The sequence below is a fragment of the Cynocephalus volans genome, chromosome 7 (genome assembly GCF_027409185.1).
Source record: "Cynocephalus volans isolate mCynVol1 chromosome 7, mCynVol1.pri, whole genome shotgun sequence".
Classification (NCBI taxonomy): domain Eukaryota; kingdom Metazoa; phylum Chordata; class Mammalia; order Dermoptera; family Cynocephalidae; genus Cynocephalus; species Cynocephalus volans.
The window spans coordinates 37957422-37980218 of NC_084466.1; the positions used below are offsets into that span (position 1 = coordinate 37957422).

At 34.6% G+C, this 22797-nt stretch overlaps 1 protein-coding gene across 6 annotated transcripts in view; it reads left to right on the forward strand.

Annotated features, from left to right (window-relative positions):
- The window catches only part of KLF12 (KLF transcription factor 12), a 412532-nt gene that overhangs the window by 120819 nt on the left and 268916 nt on the right, over positions 1-22797 (forward strand). For 3 of the 6 annotated variants that reach the window (XM_063102267.1, XM_063102266.1, XM_063102272.1), the window contains exons 2-3: positions 3574-3646; positions 11604-11667. In XM_063102267.1, coding sequence (XP_062958337.1) covers positions 11635-11667 — 33 coding nt within the window. In that variant the 5' untranslated portion in view covers positions 3574-3646; positions 11604-11634. The remainder of the gene's footprint in view (positions 1-3573; positions 3647-11603; positions 11668-22797) is intronic. The other 3 variants (XM_063102269.1, XM_063102271.1, XM_063102268.1) reach the window with 1 other exon arrangement.

Consider the following 22797-nt stretch of genomic DNA (forward strand, 5'->3'; position numbering starts at 1 on the left):
GGTGGATAAAAGAGTTAATGAGTTATGATTATAGGTCTGAGGAAGGACAGAAATTGTTCTGTAACTACATGCAGTAGTAAAACTAGCTGAAAGTTAGTATTGATGAAGTAGTTATCTGAACATTTGGAAGGCAGGAGGTGACTTCAATGCTGTACAAGAGTACGGAATGACAACCCAGATATGGTGAGGGAAGGTAAAGGCCCTGAGCCAAATTAAAAGCTTTTAAAAAGAATAGCTGGAATAGAAGAATATATGTCATAAAGCATTTCATGAACTTGAAGGCTGAAGCACATTGGAGTTGGAAGCTTATGAGCAAAAATAAAAGAAATGCCATTATGGAAGTTAGCAACCATCAGCCTTCCATTATGAAGGAAATGAATATGTTTTGGACAAGGATTGCCATCTACAGAGATCCTTAAATAGTATATGCCTTGCTCTTATGTGACACTTGTGTTCATTGAGATGCTGATCAGATGCACTTTTCAAATTAAGGTTGAGTGACAGGTTCATGTGCGTACTTCATAGCTCTATTCCTGATCACTAGCAAGATGTCATCACTGTATGCCGTGATTTTCATCCTCCGTACCGTGGCTCTTTGAAGACATGAAGTATGTGTTCAGCCACAGACCTGATACTTGCTTCCCAAAGTGTAGTCTGCCACAACCATCCTTTTTTAATCTTAAAATATGTGCTATGTGAGGAGTTTTTCATCTTTTAATCCCCGATGATAGGCAGGGAGATTTATTATGTAAATGAGAGAATAAGGATGTATGATTAGGAATTTTATAGTTCCTTTATAGATCTTTATTTTTTTATATTTTAATGCCATTTTTAGAAAGTTAACTATTTGAAGGCATGAACTTTCTGCTTAGCTTTTAAAAAATGATATATAAATTCTATTTGGTTAATTTGAGATTATTTAATATTATATTCGTGTTAGTACCTTTAGAATTAGAAAAGAATGTAATGTAATTTAGTTACATTTAAACACCCTGACTGAGGGAAACATATTTTGCCAAAATAATGAGTTACTTTTTTGAAATTATGTACTTTAGTAGCTGTTTGGGGTAGTAGACTACTGTGAAATATATTTTCAGAATTGACTAGTTTATACTGAATGATATTTGTGATTCGAAAAGTTAAATCCCTGCACATGTTTGGATATCTCTGCGGAAAGAGAAAGGAGGATTTTTATTAAATTCATTAGTCTTCGGTTTCATGAAGGAGATTGTTTTAAAAATTCTAAAATCTTAGAAAATCTGTAGAAATTAAAAAATGATTTAAGGAAAGTATTAATTTCTAATTAGGGTAGAAACTTTTAAGACATTGGCTTTATTGTAGTATTGGGCAAGCTTTTAAATGATCTCAGATTTGGAATATACTTTTCTTTTCCTTTATTGCAAAATGAGATTATTCCTTCAATTCACAAATATTTATTTTTATCTGAGAGTAAACACCATAACTATCTTGTTGCAATTGGATACTTAGCTGTTTTCCACAAATAAATATACCCCACTGTTGTACATTGCATGAGGAATTTATATCAATGTTACTTATTAAGAATCATCATAGAATAGTACTGAAAATCATGAAGACCAGAGTCCAACTGTAGGTTTTAAAATCCTGATTTTACTGCTTACTAGGCAAGTTACTTCTCTGTGTTTCCACATCTGTAAAATGAGAATAATAATTACACCTACCTCACAAGTTGTAGGAATAACGCAACTTAATGTACAATAAGCGTAGTTAGAACAGTTCCTAGCACACAGTAAATTTGTGTCAAGTATTTTCTGTTGCTAGGGTGACTGTTGGTACTACTTACCTTTACTACTGGGGATTGTTCCACTTAACAGTTTGAATTCAGTTCTTTGGCTAGCAGCTTTCCTACTCTGCAGCTCTCAAAATGTATGAGTACTTAGCCACCTTTGGGAATAAAGTTGGAGAATTTAAAGAATTCTTTTAAAACCAGGTGTTACTTTGAGTGATACTATATTTAAATTAAAACATAAAAATACATTCACAGTGTTTATTGGGGAAATACATGTGAGCACTTAATTTGTTTACTCCCAATATTTATCTGATCAAGATATTTCACTTGTGGATATTTTTAAAAATTAGGGATTAATCTATATATTATCTATTTATAGGATGAGTCCTGATTTTAGTATTTTCACTTATATATATCTCCAAATCAGTTCTTAAACTTGCAATTGGGCAGTTTTTGTCTCGATATTATTTTCAAAATGCTATTGACATTTGTTGACCACTGCACTATGATTTTTCAAAATCATTTAATGTTTTGGAGTATTTTTTTAAAAAAAGGTAAACTTATGTAACTGACATACTCTTCAGGATTTTATTTCTGGTCAGTTTTTCACCAATGCTTGGCATGTGTGTGACACACACGTGTATGCTATCTGTGAGCATACTTTTCATTGATTCATATTTGAATAATATTTTGAAATATTTGATCTTTCATCAGAGATGTCAGAAATATTAAGAATCATGCAGAACATAACATAATTTATGAAAAAAAGTCTTGTTTTTCTATAGAGTTATCTTATATTTTGGTGTTCCTGGTTTATCATATGTATTATAAATCCCTCTACATCATAAGACAAATATGCACCTAAAACACTAGAAGTTAGACTTTCAGAATTACCTTTATTATTTACTTAAAATGAATCTTTTCTTTATATCACATATATGTTACAGTCTATATTAGAGCCTCTTTTCTATATTAGAGTCTCTCTGTAGGATAGGCTGACTAGTGTAAATATGTTAGTTCATAGGATACTCATTTGGGTGTTTGTATACATATACATTCTTTGTAAACTGTATATGTGTATTATCGATATGTGTATAATTGTCCTCAATCTCAGACTGAAATCTACTAATCCCCAATACATAACCTTTCCCTGAAATGATTTTCTCCGCATTTTCAAGACTCAGCTTTGTGTCACCGCCCCTATGAAGCCTCTGTGATTTCTTTCAACTTCCCACTATACTCTTTTCTTTCACCAGAGCACCTATGATGTTAATCAAGGATGGGATCTAGATATGGATTAAAGAATATTGACTTTAATCACAGTTATTTTCATTGTATAATGTGGATATTGATCCTAGTTAACTAGAAGGGCTATGCTTTGTACATGAATTTAACTGAATAACATGTAAAGCACCTAGTTGGTTCAAATATATGGTAAACATTCAGATGATGGTAGATGTTATTGTTATAATTATTATACTTATTTATATTGGCTCACCTTTGACTTTCTTTAAGGGGGTATAGTGGTATGTTGTAGAGGATTGAATTATGTCTTCCCAAAACTCACTGAAGCTTGAATTGTGTCCCCCAAATTTTATTTATTACAAACTTGGCCCCCACTGTGACTGTTAAGAGGATGGGAAATCCTATTATGGTAATTGAAAGGTGGAGCCTTGAAGGGGTGATTAGCTTGTAGGACCATGCCCTGTAGAGTGGATTAAAAATGGTGGTCGGGATTTGGTTCTGAGGGCTTTAAAAGTAGAGCACATGAGAGCTTAGTCTCTCTCTGCTTCCCCATCTTGCAGTGTGAGACCCCTGGGTCCTGTCACCACCACTGGGTGTGTTCCTTGGACTTTGGACTTCCCAGCCTCAGAAACTGTAAGCCATAAATTTCCTTTTTCATATAAATCACCCAGTTTCAAGTATTTTGTTATGAGCAACAGAAACAGACTAGTAATATGTCATTCTTGATGTCCTCAGTTGCTGGCATATAGGTGATTCACGGATCAATTAATAGCAGAATATATTTACCACGTAATAAGAAGGTATATTAAAAAGTTCACAGAAAAATAAAGTTAAAAGGTAATATGAATCCTTCCATGAACTTTTTGAAGACTCCTTGTATATATTGCTATTTAAATCGGTGATGCTCATCCCCTGCTAGCAATTGCTTGAAGTATATTTGAGTTGATCTTCTCCAATTTCAGTATTTTTCAGTTTTTAAAGGGACCTTTTTTAGTTTTTAGAAATAAGAATCAACCTAATAAATTTGTCATTCTCAACAAATATTATTTTGATTTTCTGGTATTATTTAGTTATGAGAGAGTCATATGATTAAGCAGTCCATTTGACAGTCTACTAATTTGCTCATCATTGAGAAATACTAATTGATTATATATTTATGATGACAGCTAGCTATGTGTTATGGACAAGATTATGAGCTACAATGGGCAAAAATGATGATGTCTAAATGCACAAACTGGATTGATGAGTTCAGCCAGTCAAAACTATTCTTCAGTAGGCACTCAGCACATCGTAAGAGATTCATTACAAATATCAAATAAATCCTCTTGTTTCTGTATCACTATGTCAACATGTCAGTAAAACAAATCTATTCAGTTTTTTCATCCATCTTACAAATTATATTGTAAAATCTACCTTTTTAAAAACTTCCTTGTGTTCCAGTGTGTGAAGAGATTGAACATAAAAATATTCTTAAAATACTTTGAGATTTTCTAATTATTGCAAAATATTTTGAGAATGCAAATTTCATTTAAATGTCAACCATAATTAAGCATGTGCCATTTGCTTTTCTCCTCAGGTTTTACAGTTTGATGGAATGTTTTCCCCATAATTTAATAAATATTTGTTTTATTTCACATGAATTAATTCAAAAGTGGATAAGAGCAACATATTTTAATCAACTATTGTTGTGATGGACTAGAAAATAAATTTATTCCCTAAGCAAACTGTTTACTTGTGTATTTGAGTGAGATTTATCTTGCTTAACACTGGCAGGCTAAGTATACAGTGTAACAATTAATAGGAAAGCCAGATATGTATACTGCATGCTAAGTAAGGCAACTTATTTTTCTTTAGTAATTTCATTAATCTTTAGTGTATACATTTTTTAGCTATTTACCCTGCAATAAGGCTATGTTCTGACAATACCCATTGAAGTGAAGTAGAGAAATTCTTAGGCTGTATGAACTATGCATTCTAAATTGGTACCATATACGTACTTAGGATTATTTTCAGTTGCTTTCAAAATTTTAAGTTTTATATGTATAAATCACACAACCATGTTTTATTTACATATAGTGCTGGGAAATGAGCTGGAGGTTAATACCCTAATCTTCCCTCTCTCCCACCAGCCTCTGAAAAACCCGAAAGATTTTAACATCTTTAGCATGATGGTTAAAAATACATCTTCATAGATAGGATTAAAAGAAGGATGTCTGTGTTCTTCATCTGGCAACGCAGACTTGTGTGTGGCCAAGTTACTTTTGGCAGAATGTAGTCGTACATGTGGAAGTACTTGCTATGTGCAAAGTACAAGTGGCACATGCTTATATCTTGTTACAATTTAGATCACAAATTAGACATACAAAGACAAGATTTACTCAGCTTGTTAATCCTTTGCAGTACAAATCAGATTTTTGACTATACAGTTCTGGTAAAATGTCAATTACTTGAATCTGAGCATAGCATAAATTATAAACTGTTATACTGAGCACAATATCTGTAAAAGAAATGCTTAATTGATTTGCTATGGTTATTTTCTTTTAAAAGTTTATTCTCTGGGTGCATAGAATGATGGGGTATAGTGGAATGAAAGCTGAAAACAGATTAAAAGTAATTTCCGTGTCACCCTGCTTTGGTTTTCCTCTTCCCTCTGAAAATGGGCTGTTTATTCAGTGAACTTTCCTTTTAAATGACTTCACAGGCTCCAGGGCATAACTTATTCCAAGTGGGACCTTAATTGTTAAATTTTTCTCTTTCTGTGTTGTTATGTGCTTTTTTTAATAGTGAAGAATTCCTGGGTAGAAGCGTAGTTTTAGGGAAACAAAAGTGGACAGAAGGAAGGACAGTTTTATAAATGGAGAATTTTCAGCTGATTTATTTGCAATTAATAGAATTTCAAGGGGAACATTATTGAATATGGGTTATTAGTGACCTTTGATTCCCCTTTCTCCTACTTCTACCAGCTATTGCGGCTTCAAATTCTCTTAATGGTTGAATTATAAACAATATACTGTGAGATCTAAGGGTGGAGATCCTATTTCCTGTGTATCCCCAGGCTCTTCCTAACAAAACACAGAATCGTGCTTGTAGGTGATATTGAGGAAGTGTAACTCTGTCTAGAGTAGGTCATAGCTGGTTCCTAATTTTCAGGAAAGTTCAAGTGGAAAGAGGAGTTTGGGCACTTGATTATAAATGTCGTGATTAGGGATAGGACTGACATTTGTAGAATATGTCAGACATTCTGGCATACATATTTACATAACCCTCTTCAGTATTTCTAGTAAGAAAAACGGAGGTTTTAAACCAGCTTAACAAATGTGGAAAAGGCAGCATGTAAAACATAAACAACTTTCCCCAAGTCACATTACCTCCAGGTGTTATATCTGATGTTTATTCTATCTGGCTTTCATACCGGGATCTTTTCTATGGGGGCACCCAGACTTTCTCACATGGAGTGGAGTACCCCATTCATTTTTGCAATATTAGACAGAGTTCCAGAAGTTTCTTTGTTGTCACTTGGATTGCCTGCTGAGTCAAAGGAGAGGGGGTGAAACTTTGTGCATAAGTTTTTTTCTACAGGAAGGGATGTAATACCAGAAAGTAAGTGTGTAATTATGAAATATGTGCAGGAAATCATCTACATTGAAGTTTTTGTGCTTTTAAAAAAATTCATCAGATATTTACTGTGATGGCCTTGTGTTACTAAATTTAATGGAAAATTGGATTACTTATAATATTATGAAGATAATGCTTTCTCTGTGGACTCTACCTACCCTAATTGAAGAGATATCTATTATCACTCTAATTTTTAATCATAAATCATGAAAGTTATATGTATTTCATATATAGACTTTACTTCGAACATAGAGCATGTTTACCAAAATGGAAAATAAAGTACTATCCTCTACTCTTGTGAGAAACATCTCTCTTCATATAGGCACGTTACCTGTTGCCTGTATTAAAAAATATCTGAACACTAGTTTGCTTTTCTGTAGAGAATGATGTGTGTCCAGTGGAAATCCACATGTCTTTTCTTGGTAGTGAGATATGTCAGGCTGTACAAGTTCAGAAATGAGACAGTAGGTGTCACCTGTCACCTAGCAACAAGCATTCAGCTTTATGTCTTTAGCTTCTCTCTTCATTTTAAGTCAAAATAGCTATGAAAACATAGCTGTCAGATTTGCATTTATCTCCAGAAATATTTAGATTAATCTTCAAATATTTTTAGTTTTCAAGATAACTCACTGCGACAGATGAATCAGAAATAACTTTAAATGGGGGAGAAAAACAAAAAGCAATTTATGTGGTAGAAACCTGATGTGCAGAGCAAGGCAGACTTGGACCTGTTATATAATATCCCATACTTAATATGCACGAAGCCTGCTTGTCAAGTTCCCTAAATGACTTTACAAGTTATGGTAACTGAATAGAATATATATATAAACCTTTATTACTTGATTTTGTTTTTGTATCAGTACTGGAAAACACAAGATCACAACTAACGAAGCAATGATTTGTAAACCTGAATGTAGAAGACAGAATTCCAAATGGGATTGCTGTACCAGCACCAGAATTCAATTTACTTGAAACAGAGCAACTAAATTACCTTTGGGCAGAGTGTGTGGAATACTCAGACTAGTTAGTTGTCTGTAAACACACTTAAAACATGTTTCTCTGTCTTTCTTTAAAGATATGTGAAAGGATTCCAAGAGGAACAAGTGTACTTACAGGTCCTGAAGTATTTAGAGTGTATTAAGTACTAACCTTTAAAGACTGAGACCATAATAGATCATATAAGAGCAAGCAACCTGGTGCTATAGTATAATATGCCTGCACTCTGAGGTAATTATCCCAAAGTAACTGCTTATTTAAGTGGATAGCATCCACTTTCAGTATGACCAAGGTCATTTCTGTCATTCAGGGTGTACTGTCTTTGAATTCTTTTTTTTCGGTAGCTGGCCGGTATGGGGATCCAAACCCTTGACCTTGGTGTTACCAACACCACACTCTAACCAAATGAGCTAACTGGCCAGCCCATGTCTTTGAATTCTAAAGAAAGCAGGGTGATCATGTGTGGAAATTTAGAGGAAAAAAAGAGAAAGTGAATTTAGAAAATCATTGTCTACTGCTTACGCTACTAAAGAGCAACAAGTGTAACTAGAATTTCTCCAGACCCTTCCCCTAAAATGTGAGTACTTACCCGTGGTTCCAGGCAGCAATATTTTTGTTTGAGTGAATCTACAGTCTTTCCAAAATGTAATATTTTATGCCTTCTCTTACTTCTTATATTTTTCATATTGAAATAAGTGACCAATCCTTTGCTTTTCTTCACCTAATGACAGTTGAGAATTGTTTCTGAAGCCAGGAAAGTGAGTAACAAAACCATGTGTTATGAGTTTTTTGATGAGGACACTGGCCTTTAAAACTTCTGTGTTTTGGGAAGATTTATTGTATAATTTCAGAAACCTATTTGGCAGAGCTAACTAAATTTAATTCAGAAATTGATGAGCTATTAACTGTTATTGGAAATGTGCCATTTTCTTAGTGTGTATCATGGCTTGGTTGATAGATATTTAAGGAACAACCCAAAGGCCCCTTAGCATGAATAAAATTAGAGATTCATCTGTTCTATCACGTGGCTTCCATTTAGGGAATTTTTTTCCTATTAAATATATAGGATTAAAGAGTGATAGTTCTTACGTGTATGATAGTTAATATTTTACAGATTGCTGTTTAGACATTACTTCAAGAAGGCTAAGCAGGATAGATAGAGCAGGTATTGTAATTATCCCTGCTTCTGTGGAGAAGAAATCAGCTTTCAAAGAGACTGAATGACTTGTTTAAAGTCACACAGCCAGTAGATGGTACAGGAGAGACCTAGGGATAGGTCATCTCAACTCCAAACTGTGTCTTCATTCTTTCACCTTTATTTGTGCTACTTAAAGTATGGGGTAGGGGCTAGAGCAAGAGGTAGATCTTGAATACTTTCTTAGAAGCTTGAGTTGGATGAGAACAAAAACTTCTATTGAACCAGCTTTAAAACATTTAAATTGTAGATGGTTGCAAAGATAGTGTAGTAAACCACAAAGAGCCATTCACTTGAGACTAAGGCAGGGGTTTCATAAGAACCCTGACATTATCTAACTTCTTACCTTGGGTATGAAATTTATGTCTGATTGGTTTCACTATGTCAAGTCAATCTTAAAATAGTTCACGTGCTCAGCTTACAGACTGCTTTCAGAACAAATAACATCCAGATATTTTTTAAATCCCCAAATGCTGTAAAAATGTGTGATATTGTGTTATGGATAGTTCACATAATTAAATGTTTGTTTCAGTCTGTAGACTAATTGTACCTAAAAAAAAAAAAAAAAAAAAAAAAAAAATATATATATATATATATATATATATATATATATATATATATATATATATATATATATATATATATATATAATTAAAGCCTAAGTTCCTTGGGTAAGAAATAGCTGCATAATTGATATAAAGTAAAGTTTTTAAAAAAATTTTGTTTTCCTTCTGTTTCTTATTCTTAACTTCACTCTTTCGTTTGACAAACACTTATTGGTCTCCTAAAATTTGCTTAGGCCTTCTGCTATGTATTGGGAAACACAGATGAGAATGGTACTGTTTTAGCTCTTGCTTCTTCTCACAGTGCGACTATAAATTGGTTCAGCCAAGTACAATAGTATAGGGTGAGGGGGCCTGGATGTAGGGGTGAGTGGTAGTAGAAATCTACACTGGGCTCCTGTTGCCAGGCCCTGTCCCCCTTCTGATTAGAGTCTGTCTGTGCCTGCCCAGAGGAAGCATCCAAGCTAGCAGAGACCCTGGTGCACACAAGGTTTACATAGAAAGATGTTTAAGTGTTCTTGGTGTTAAAAACCAGACATTTTTAAAGAAAACTGAGAGAATAAATAATAATGTATTCCTACAGTGCAGTATTAAGAATTTTGGATTAAACATTAATAAGTTTAATATCATAAGAAAACGCTCATGGTATATTAACACATGAGAAAAGATTGCAGAACCACATTTTGAAATAAAACGAGCCAAAATGTAAGGTGAAGCCAGTTTTGAAGTGCCTTGTACATTCTGCTAAGAAGCTGAAACTGATTGGGTTAGGTGTATTTTGAAGAGTAAAAAGGACAAGATGTGTTCGATGAGAACGTGGTGTCTTAGGTGACTTCTTAAGTATTTCAGAGGATACCATATTATGATTTCATCATGTAAAATAGAAGATTTACATTCTGAATTTCAAGAGAGTATTTCTAGTCTGCCTCTATAATATTAAAATATTGCATTTCCTTTTTATTAGCATTTCTGATAGTAAAAGCAGTAGTACGTACTAGGGGATGTGCTTTGAGACATAAGAGACAGCTGTGTGTGTGTGTGTATATATATATATATATATAAACCATATGTACATTTAATACTGGAATAAAATTAAAGGCCTGATCTCATCATAAGCCAAGCCCATAGAATTTGTGAACTCTGCTACATTTCTTTTAAGGCCTTATGAGTGAGTAGTTATTTTTCCATTCAAATGTATGGAAACATATACATAGGAAATTAAGCCCAGTACTGCAGTACATAGACATTGGCACAGAATGTGTGTTGCTAAGAACTCCAAGGCGTGTCCCCTCTTGAGTATAATTCTAAACGAAAAAAAAGTCAACTGTGCCTAATAAGCTGGCTCAACTGAATGCCAAAGAAAATTTGCCTCATGAAATGGAAATTCTGAAGCAAGTTACATAATGCTGAGAATGAATAAATAGGAAGGCTTACAAGATCCATCTAAATGGGGCAAATGGTCTATTGTAGTTAGAACTCTCCAATTCAGTAATACTTAATTCAGTGCAATCCAAGTGGTCATGGAGATTTGGGGTCTTTTATAAGCCACATAAATATTTAATTTATATTTATTTAATTTTTAAGAAGTGACATAAATTATCTTAAATCATTTTTTTAAAGTTCCTTGAGTATTGGCCAACATAGAACCACCAGAATTTATTCATATTAATTATTCTGCACATTTGTATCAACTGTAAGGAGAAAGAAATGATCATTTCCTCAGTAAAACATTACTTTAAAATCTCATAGTTGCTAAGAATAATGGAGCCAAGTGCTCTAATTTGAGTACTGCAACTTCTCTTTCATATAGTAAATTGCCTTATAAACCAGGTTTTGCCATTTTCTCTTCAGCCTTCTCTCTGTTGAGTCCCTTTCTTGGCATTCTCTCCTTCCTTCTCCCTCCCTCATCTTTGTCTAGGTCTTCATTGAGTTGTGCTCAGGATCTTGTCATAGCTGGTGTTCCTTCCTCTACTCCCTCATTTCTCAAAACATTTTGCCCTTTACGTGGCTGTTAAAGAGCAAGCAAAAACCCAACAACTAAAGAAAAGACATTCCTGAGCAATTATTTTCTGCCATGTCATTCCCCTAATCAAGAGCTTAAAGAGCTGTAGAATTAAGATGTGTGTTTTTTTTTTTTTTTTTTTTTCCCCTAATGGAAGAACATTATCAACTTCTGGAACTTTTTCTCATGATTTTTTTTTTGTTTGTGCTTTGCTTGCAGGATCAATGTGACTCTAAAAACAAATGGATGAATGATTATCCATATGAAGAGGAAAACAATAAAGGTTGGTTAGTCAGACTTTATAATTGCATTGAAAACACTACTATGAGCAGTGCTTTTGGGCAGTTATTTTCATTAGAGTACCTCCTTCTCTGCATATGAGACAGAGGTCAGTACTTATACACACATCTGTGTGTAAAATGTAATTTTTTATTTTTAACGCCTTAAGTATAAAGAAATTTGTAAGGAAGCTACCCATTTTTGTGCAAGTCTAACTATCATTCAGTTTTAGAACTTAAGCTGGTATTTTAAGAATCAATTTTCAGATGAACATTAAAAAATGGAAAACGATTTGATACAACTGATCACTGGGGCCAAAAAAAAAAGAAAAAACTAAAAAACAGAGCAGCCAGATTTTGTTGAACGTACATCAGTTTCTCCAACTATAACCCTAATACCAGCACCGTATAGTGCATGATTGCTGTCAAATGCTGTAGTCTCTACCCTGCAAACCCTGCTTTCCATGGAGAAGTAGTGTCATCATGATAAGGCTTTAACTTCGGTTTCTCACAGACAAGTACAGTATGAACTGGGTGGATTGGGAGGGGAGGCACTGAACTTCAACAGTTATCAAATGCTGGCCATCACTTTATTTGTGGTAGCCATTTCAGCTTTTCTTTTACTCTCCTACTGATTACAATATAAAAATCATAGGTAATACTCAGAAAATAACAGCATGCCAAACCATCTCCATTTTATAAACAAGGTTTTTATACTGAACAGGTCTGGTACGGAGGCATGTACCTCATAACTCTGCATATAGCTGCACAACACATACACTGCCATGATTTCCTTCTCCCACTACTTTTGCTACTTCCAAACAAATGTTCGCCATGCCTTGTCTTTTTCTGCCAGCCCACTTTCACAGTTACTTACAAATAATTTTGCAGATTATAGCTTCCACTTAAAATGGCCTTCATACATCCACATTGCTAAAACTGTTCCTTTCTAGTATTTGTATCTGCAAAGTTTTCAGACCTCTAGAAGGGGGTGTTGATTCAGAGATGGTACAAGGGAGACTTTGAAGGTATGTTCTTTTTGATGAACTCAGTATTGCCTTTGTGGGCACATTTATATTGTGAGAATTAACTATACTGTGAACTTATTTGTATGTGGATAAGTGGTGTGTTAGTAAACTGACTGGGGGAGGGGAGAGAGGAAAGGCCTGATTTATAGTGTTTGTCAATTTCCATGTGGTGTATATACTCCCACTGGGGCTGGTTTCAGTGGTTTACCGACTGGCTTTCAAGATTGGTTAAAATTTACCAATTGTCTCTCATGAGCTGGGGATGAACTAATACACCGTTAGTAATTCTCTTTATATAGTAAAGTTAATAATTTTTTATGTATTTCTTAAGACTAGGGGGGCAAAGGTAGTAAATTAAAATTTTTTTGCTTCATATAAACATGGAAATGTTCCTCTCTTGTTATCATGCAAAAGGTATTTATTCCTTTCCTTATGTTTGATGGTGATATAGTATTGCTCTATGTTTTCATTCACTTGTCATTAAATTTTTATGTTTGAATGGATCAGTGTTGGCTTGTGTTGTGTTTATAAATTTTGGCAGTGTCATTGTTCTGTGACTAATTTTATTACGGCAACTGAAGATGATGGCAAAGAGAATCATTGTGTGACTACTTCCCTGAGGGTAAACTCTGAAAAATATTACCAAGATTGAGGATAATATATGTTATTCATTCTAAGTGGTTGTGCCTTATTGCTCATAATTCAGGAGTTGAAAAGTCTTAGAGGAAGGAGCAGTGTTTTACTTAATATGAATATCTTTGTCCCATTAAATTATTTTGTTTATCATTGCTTTTTTTTATATTTTCATCCATATTTTCAGTTATAGGTATCTTAGAACAGAGAATACATTAATGCTTATTTTTGAAGCCTGCTTTGGATCGGGTGCTGTTAGTTTGAACAAAGTCAGATTCAGGGACAAAATTGCAGACTCTGAGAATTTATCTTTCCTGTATTTCAAATACGTTGACAAGGTCAATATTAAGGTGAAATTTTTAAAATGTCAGCCATGGAAGCAACATTGCCACTCTCTACATAATTGAAAAGGGATTTGAATATGGCTTTTAAAACTATTTTGTATGTTTCCAGTTTGCCAGTGGTGATAAAATCTTGCCAAAAGCCACAGAATATCATGCTGTGCTTTTCTGCTTAGGTTCTAAAATTTAAATAGCCTACTTGGGATTTCTAAAATTTCTAAAATTTCTCTTGTGTCCATACTAAGAGTCTAATTTCCAGGAGCAATCTTCATCTGCCCTTTCCTTAAAAAAAAAAAAGAAATATGTGTGTGTATGTGTATGTATGTATATGTATTAAGTTTTCCTTTTCTCACTTTTTTAAGTTCTTTCCTTTACTCAATTTCATTGTACTTGAATATGTCCCTGTATCACCTGCCACTAGAAAAGATCAAATGAATTCTAAAAAGATCCCAATCCTCCATTAATTCCTGCTCACAAACATCAGCATAAAACCTGATGGATGTTCTTTCATGCTTTTCAGCAGTTGCTCTCACTTTGAATATGGTGGCTTGTTTGTGGACCTGGCTCCTTGCTTTGCTTCCCTGCCACCCCCTGCCCCCACAATTTCAGTATGTTTACCCAGTGCTTCTCAGCAGCTGGCTTAGAGCAGGTGTTCAAAATATACACATGCATATACATTAGTCCAGCTTAAAACTTTTGCTCTGACTACCTCTGATGAACGGCTGCTTAAACCATCCAGTATTAGCAGAGAGGTGACTTTTACTTCTCGCATTTGGAAACCCAGGGGACAGCAGCAAAACTTTCTGAGAACTATTTTATTCCATTCAACAAAGGATGTGTTTTATAGTGATGGATATACACAGTGTAGTTACTTTAAATTTCTTGTCCATGAAGTTCTGAGGATCTTTCTTCAAACAGGATAGAAGGATTGTAATAGCAGCACTCCAGCTTTTCTTTCATTTTGAAGTAGCCATAGGTGCTCAGAAAGCCAGTTTATGTAAATGAAGTGTGTTGTCAGCCCTTGGCTATGATGAGCATACGCAGGGTTGCTGCCTGGACAGGAAATGTGGAATCAATAAAAGGTCTTGACTCTGGAAATATCTGTATGATTTTGGACTATCTCCTCCTTTGTGAATTTTAATTTTAATTATTAGTGGAACTAATAATACGTGTCCTACCTATTTCAAGAGATAGTTAATGAATGTGAAAGAAAATAAGACATTTGTGAAAAAAGATTTAAAGCTTTAGAGTTCTAAAGGTATGCATGGTATTGATATTATTTTTATAGCATAAGAAAGATTCATGACATTGTATGATTTCACATCACAAAGGAAAACATTTTCCCGATTGGAACTGCCCTCAGACATCACTAAGTCTAATGTGTACATGGTGCATGGCTACTGTCTGCATGAGTTGGTTACTTTAGCGTTATGTTGAGTATTCCTTGGAATTTCCTAATTCAGGTTGCATTCATCCTATTTCCAGGCATAAGTAATTATATTAAAAGTTCTTCCTTTTATTGAGCCAAATCGGTAGATTTGATAATGATACCAACGAGTAGGTACATCACGGTAGTTATTAAAATATCATCCTGAATTAGGTCACTCTCTTGTCAAGTCACTTCAACTTTGGTATCTCATTTCTCCTATCTGGGAAATGAGAACAAAATGAGAGCAAAATGATATGAAGGGATTTGAGAAAGATTATGGACTTATTGAAATAGAATAACAGCTTTATTATTCAAAAAGATGATGCACTGCTCATTTTAAAAACATTAAAGCATTAAAAGCAGCATCACCTCCCTGTCTCACACCTTCTGTTAACATTTGGTGGACATCATTTACAGCATCTCTGTGTGTATACGTACAAGTATATAGAGACAGGTTTACACAAATAGCATATTTATACTTTGTATTTTCAGAAAAATAGGATCATATTTTTACTGTGTGTTTCTAGTGAAGAGTATTATTTTTTCAGTTTCCTTCCAATGTAATGGAAGAAACAAAAATTCAATTTAAACTGAAGGCATTTATTAATTTCATATTAATGTATTTTTACCAAGTGATGTTATTACTTAGTAGCTAAGAAAAAAAGACTGAGTTTTGGTACAATAGTCCTCCCTTATCCCTAGTTTTGTTTTATGTGGTTACAGTTACCTGGAGTCAGCTGCAGTCCAAAAATAGGTGAGAATAATAGTATAATAAGATATTTTGAGAGAGAGACTATATTCACATAACTTTTATTACAGTACATTATCCTAATTGTTCTATTTTTTATTAGTTATTGTTAATCTATTAGTATCCTAATTTATAAGTTAAACTTTATCATAGGTATATACATATAGTGAAAAACATTGCATACATAGGGTTCGGTACAATCTGTAGTTTCAGGCATGCACTGGGGTCTTGAACTATATCTTCCAGGGATAAGGGGAAACTACTCTAATTCTGTTTTTTAAAATGAGTGAATTAAACTTTAAAAAGCATCTTTTGAGTTTTTGTTATGAAAGAGAAGAAAATTAATGATATTTCTTTCTAATTCTTTTTTTCCCTTGTTTTGTTTTACTATCCTTTTAAAATTAAGTTTATTAACATTTATTTTCTGATTGTTAACCATTATCATCAGAGCTATTTATTGTTATATCATTAAGAAATATGGAAACACTGCCTTCCGTGTGGCGTCAAAGTGAAGGCTGAAGCAAACACATCTTTTCACTTGTTCTTGGTTTGCTTTTTTTGTCTAGGATGTCTGTGAACTATTTTTATTAACCTAGAAGTTGAGAACTTCATTGATTATGTCTTGGTTTTTGTCATTCTGTATCATTTTTTCTTCGGTATTACTCTTAAACTCTGAGAATGAGAAGTAGAGTCTGGTTTATTTATTTTTTTATTTTGTCAATATACAATGTGGTTGATTATTGTGGCCCATTACCGAAACCTTCCTCCCCCTCCCCCTTCCTGCTCCCCCTTCCCTCTCCCCTGTCCCGTTCCTCCCTCTCCTCCCTTCCTCCCAACAATGTTCTTTCTGTTTTGCTTGTCATATCAACTTCAAGGAATTGTAATTGTTGTGTCTTCTTCCCTCCCCTCCCCCTGGCTTTTTGTGTATTTATTTATTTATTTTTAGCTCCCACCAATAAGTGAGAACATGTGGTATTTCTCTTTCTGTGCCTGACTTGTTTCACTTAATATAATTCTCTCTAGGTCCATCCATGTCGTTGCAAATGCCAGTATTTCATTCGTTTTTATAGCTGAGTAGTATTCCATTGTGTAGATGTACCACATTTTCCGTATCCACTCATCCAATGATGGACATTTGGGCTGGTTCCAACTCTTGGCTATTGTAAAGAGTGCTTCAGTGAACAATAGGGAACAGGTATACCTTCGACTGGATGATTTCCATTCCTTTGGGTATATTCCCAGCAGTGGGATAGCTGGGTCATATGGTAGATCTATCTGCAATTGTTTGAAGAACCTCCATACCATCTTCCATAGAGACTGCACCATTTTGCAGTCCCACCAACAATGGATAAGAATTTCTTTTTCTCCACAACCTCGCCAGCCTTTATCATTCAGAGTCTTTTGGATTTTAGCCATCCTAACTGGGGTGAGATGGTATCTCAGTGTGCTTTTGATATGCATTTCCCAGATGCTGAGTGATGTTGAGCATTTTTTCATATGTCTGTTGGCCATTTGTATATCTTCCTTAGAGAAATGCCTACTTAGCTCTTTTGCCCATTTTTTAATTGGGTTGCTTGTTTTTTTCTTGTAAAGTTGTTTGAGTTCCTTGTATATTCTGGATATTAATCCTTTGTCAGATGTATATTTTGTAAATATTTTCTCCCACTCTGTTGGTTGTCTTTTAACTCTGTTAATTGTTTCTTTTGCTGTGCAGAAGCTTTTTAGTTTGAAATATCCCATTTGTTTGTTTTTCCTTTGGTTTCCCATACTTTGGGGGTCATATTCATGAAGTCTGTGTCCAGTCCTACTTCCTGAAGTGTTTCTCCTATGTTTTCTTTAAGAAGTTTTATTGTTTAAGGGTGTATATTTAATTCTTTAATCCATTTTGAGTTGACTTTAGTATATGGTGAAAGGTATGGGTCTAGTTTCATTCTCCTGCATATGGATATCCAATTATCCCAGCACCATTTGCTGAAGAGGCAGTCTCTTCCCCAGTGTATAGGCTTGGTGCCTTTGTCAAAGATCAGATGGCTGTAGGTGTGTGGGTTGGTTTCTGGATTCTCTATTCTGTTTCATTGATCAGTGTGTCTGTTTTTATGCCAGTACTACGCTGTTTTGGTTATTATAGCTTTGTAGTATAGTTTAAAGTCAGGTAGTGTTATGCCTCCAGCTTTGTTTTTTTTGCTCAGCATGCTTTGGCTATGCATGGTCTTTTGTTATTCCATATAAATGTCTGAATAGTTTTTTCCATTTCTGAGAAAAATGTCATTGGAATTTAGATGTGGATTGCATTGAATTTGTATATCACTTTGGGTAGTATGGACGTTTTCACAATGTTGATTCTTCCAGTCCAAGGGAGTCTGTTTTTATGTCAAGAGATTTTAAGTTATATTTATAATATACTTACTATTCTGTTCTCTTCTTTAGTAGCCCTGAAAATATGTATAATGTTTCACGTTGATTTTGCATATCTGTGGTCTTTATCTTTAACTTTTTAATTTCACTTAATATATTTTCTCATTGACTATTTTTTGTTACTGTGTTTTCAGTTAAATTCCTTATTATTTTTTTGTTCCCAAAGTGCCTTTTTATATCTATAGTATTTCGTAGCCTTGTTAGCTTATTTTCATCTTTTTGAGTGATCCTCTATTTTATCATTTGAATCCTTGTACGTCTTCTTGAACTTATACTCTCCCATGAACTTTTTTTAAAAGAAAGATCCTTTTGTCTGTAACTTTTTTTCTGTTTGTTTTTGAATCTATGAAGAGTTATTTGTCTCAATTCTTCATCTATTTGCTTGGGTAATTCCTCCTGTGATGTTTGTTTTTCACTGACCTTCTGCTTACTTTCTCTCTGGCTTTTGATATTGTCTGTTTTTGCTCACAGTACCCCTGTGGCCTCTCTCGGGTTATTACCCATCTTCAAGTGGGGCCAGTTATTTGCTGAAGTATAGTGTGAGCAGGGCACCCATGGTTTGGGTGGGAGCTAGGTGAGTCCCAGTCTTTGGTTTGAGTTTATTTCAAATTCTGTCTATATAACGATGTCATTTCCAGAGTCTCCCCTCTGTTTCCATTGTACAGCACAGCCCCTTAAGTAAGACAAGGACCCCTGTCTTCTTCCTGCCATTTCCAGCAGACCCCCCCTTGATGAGAGATTGAGGCTGTATAAAATGCTGTGTCTGTATGTTTGTTCCTTTAACACCGCTTTCTCTGCTTTCTCGGCTTTCTCAGATATTGGTCTGTATGTGCCTGATTATGCCAGATGTCTTTTCTAATCAAAGGATCATTGGATAGGCTTTCTGTATAACTATGATTTTTACTTTTAGGAAATTCTGTGTTTTGCTCAAGGTTTGAGGAGGTGTTGGCTGCCAGTGACCTCTCAGATTTCACAGTATTTGGTAGGTACACTTTGGCAATTTGAGTTTATGGTTGTTTTTACTTTCACTGAAGATGGAATTTTTTCTCATCTTTTTCTGAATTTGCTTTATAGGTTTTCAGTGGGTTTTGAAGCAAGGATGAAAAATGGCTTTACATTGCCATTTTTAAAAAGTAGTCTTTTAAATGCATTTAAGGGACATGTGGAGAATGAACTTGGTGAAGTGGTGAGAAGCGTGACTCTGCTTCTCAGACTACGTGGTTTCAATCCTGGTTATGCCAGTGCTTAACCATGTACTGTATCTCGGTTCGCTGGTCTGTGATATGGGGATGATGATAATATTAGTGCCTGTTCCATAAAGTTGTTGTGAAGGTTAAATGAGAAGAAAGTGCTAAAACATTTGCATATTGCCTGGTAGTTGCTAGTGCTTATTAAAATAGCTGTTTTTATTATTTTAAGCCATGTTAGTTGTTTAGAGTGTAATCAGTTTGGCCTTAGGAAAATTGTGTACTCAGGCCAGTATTTGTATACTTTGTTTCCTTTGACTGGAGAATATGCTAGGATGGGGGCTGTCCTCCTTATATGTCAGCTTCTGGTTTTAGGGTCTGACTGGGGACTTCCAAATTATTACACTCTGTGTTGATAAGGAATAGATACATCTGGCTTTCTCTTGGGGGACATAAAATTCTTAGACATTGGGTATACTTTGGTAGTTGGGACACACCAAAGAATTGTTATTTCACTCAAAGAATGTTGGCAATTCCTATCCTGTAGTGGGATTAAACTCAGCAACCATATATAGTCATTTACCTCATAACGTTTTGGTCAGCGAAGGACCACATATAGATTATTATAGAGCGAGGGGTGTGTAGTAAGCTATACATCTAGGTTTGTGTAAGCACCCTCTGCTATGTTCACACAACAGTGAAATTGCCTAGTGACACATTTCTCAGAATGCATCCTTGTTGTTAAGCGATACATAACTGTATTTAGCATTTATTATTTGTTAGACCCTGGAGTACAAAAACAAATTTAATTTATACATTGCCCCTGAAGGCTTCATCATCTCAGGGACAGGCAAGTAAGTTACTACAAGTTGATATGATTAGTGCTGTAATATATTTAATAAAGTGTATGGAGTTGGGGTGTTGGTTATGGAAGTCTTCACATGCACAGTGGCTTCTGAGCTATGCCTTTAATGACAGTATGACATTGACTGGAAGAAATGGGATCAACCAAGAAGAGTTAAAATCTTTTGTTTAAAAAATTCTTAGTAAAAACAAAAGTATATATTTTTTTCTTTTGGGTACAAATGTGCCCTGCAAAATTTCTTTTTAGAGTTAAGGATGAATGTGATAATCAATGATATCTTTAAATATTTTAGCCAGAGTCTATTGAGGCTCATTTATGTGCCTAAATGACTCTTTCCCTGCTTACCTCTCCCTCCCCCTCTTTCTCTCTTTGTCCCTTTCTATCTCTGTTTTTGTCTCTCTCTCTTATCCTCTCAATCCCTTGCTCTCACATTTTCATTCTCTGGACACTTGATTATAGTGGCTCGTTAGCTAAGCTTTATGTCATCCTGTTTGGAGTACATTACCAATGTAGTTTATATAATATATGCCACCAGAAAATTTCACAAATGATCATAACGATATGAGCATCTTTTAAATATAACCATTTTAAACAATTTTGATTTAATAAGAACATGACTGTATTGGAGCAGCATAATTGATTATTAAAACATGTATTAAAGTATATCTATGTAGTTAGTTTTATGTATTAACATCTGTACCTTATTTTTTTAACAAAAGCATTCATTCCCTTTCCCAAGCTGACTTTAGCTGAGGATTAATTTCTTACTGCTCTCGAAAGAGAATTTTAATAACAACATGAATAATTATTGACTCAACAAGTGTGATTCTTTATTTTACACATAATTCAGTCCTACAGTATACCTTACCGCCTAATGGAAGCAAGCCTCACAAATATTCCAAATAATTTGATTATTAGTATTTAATATGCTGCCTCAACTGTATGTGCCTTTAGAGCAAGGCAGTTAATATAAAAGTGAATTTATCTCTATGAATGTTTATTTGTTTTCTATGACTGCTGTAACAAGTTACCATGAACTGGTTTTGAAAGAACACAGATTTATTATCTCACAGTTTTGGAAGTCAGAAGTCCAAAATGGTTTTTTACTGGGCTAAAATCAAGGTGTTGGCAGGACTGTGTTCCTCTCTAGAGGCTCTAGGGTGGAATCTATTTCCTTACCCTTTCTAGCCTCTTGAGGCTACACACATTCCTTGCTCCTCCTCCGTCTTCAAGACCAGCACTGTTGGGCTGAATCTCCTATTGCCGTCTCTCTGGCTCCCCTCTTCTGCCTCCCTCTTCTACATTTAAGGATCATTGTGATTACATTGGACTCACTTGGGTAATCCAGGATACTCTCTTTTAGGGTCACCTGGTTAACAACCTTAATTCCATCTGCAACCTTCATTCCCCTTTGTCATGTAACCTGACATAGAGGTTTCAGGGACTGGGATGTGGATATCTTTAGGGGGCTACTATTTTGCCAACCACAGGTTTTAAAGAACATAAATGACAATGATTACAGGTACGTGTTACTACTGTCATATATGTGGTTGGGAGTTTTGAAAAAATTTTTATTTCACTGTTTCCATTAATCTTCATGTAAATTTATAATGATTTACATCAATAGAAATATAATTTTCTTTCTTCTTATAAGGCATTCTAAAGGAAAAAAAATCCATTCAAATAACTTAGATTCCATAGCTAAATTAAGCAAGTGATAATATTCACATTACAAAAAAATCTGATTTTTTGCTTTACATGAAATTTAAAGGTATATGCAGTTGAATAATCCAAATTCCTAATAATCAGTCTCCAATTAGCCCTCCGTATTCGTGAGTTCTGTATCTGTGGATTCAACCAACCATGGACTGAAAATATTTGGGAAAAAAAAATTACATCTGTACTGAATGAACATGTACAGACTTTTTTTCTATCATTATTCCTTAAACAATGCAGTGTAACAGCCATTTTCATAGCATTTACATTGTATTAGGTATTATAAGTAATCTGGAGATGATTTAAAGTATATAGGAGGATGTGGATAAGTTATTAAACACTACACCATTTTATATCAGGGACTTGAACATCCTCAGATTTCAGCATCCTTGGGGGCCTGGAACTGATTCCTTGTGGATATGGAGGGACTGGAGTAGATTGCTTACCATGGTTTCACATGTTGGTAACTATGTTTCTGTGTGCCTTCAAAGCTGCATGAACTGCTTTTAGAATTCATCAGACCTTTTGGCCTAGCAAACTTCTTTATTTCTGTATGTTGAGATTTGTAGCATATCTGATAATTCTGAAAATTTAGTTTCAGAAGATATGGTTGGTTATTTTGTTAACAGTTCTGATAGCATGTATTTATGGCAGGTACCCTTACTGAGACAACATGTATATCTTGCAACATTTGCTCAGGAGCCATATTTAGAGTTTAGTTAATACCTAGCCAGCAGCTGTTCATTAGAAATAACAGGATGGGGGCTATTGCC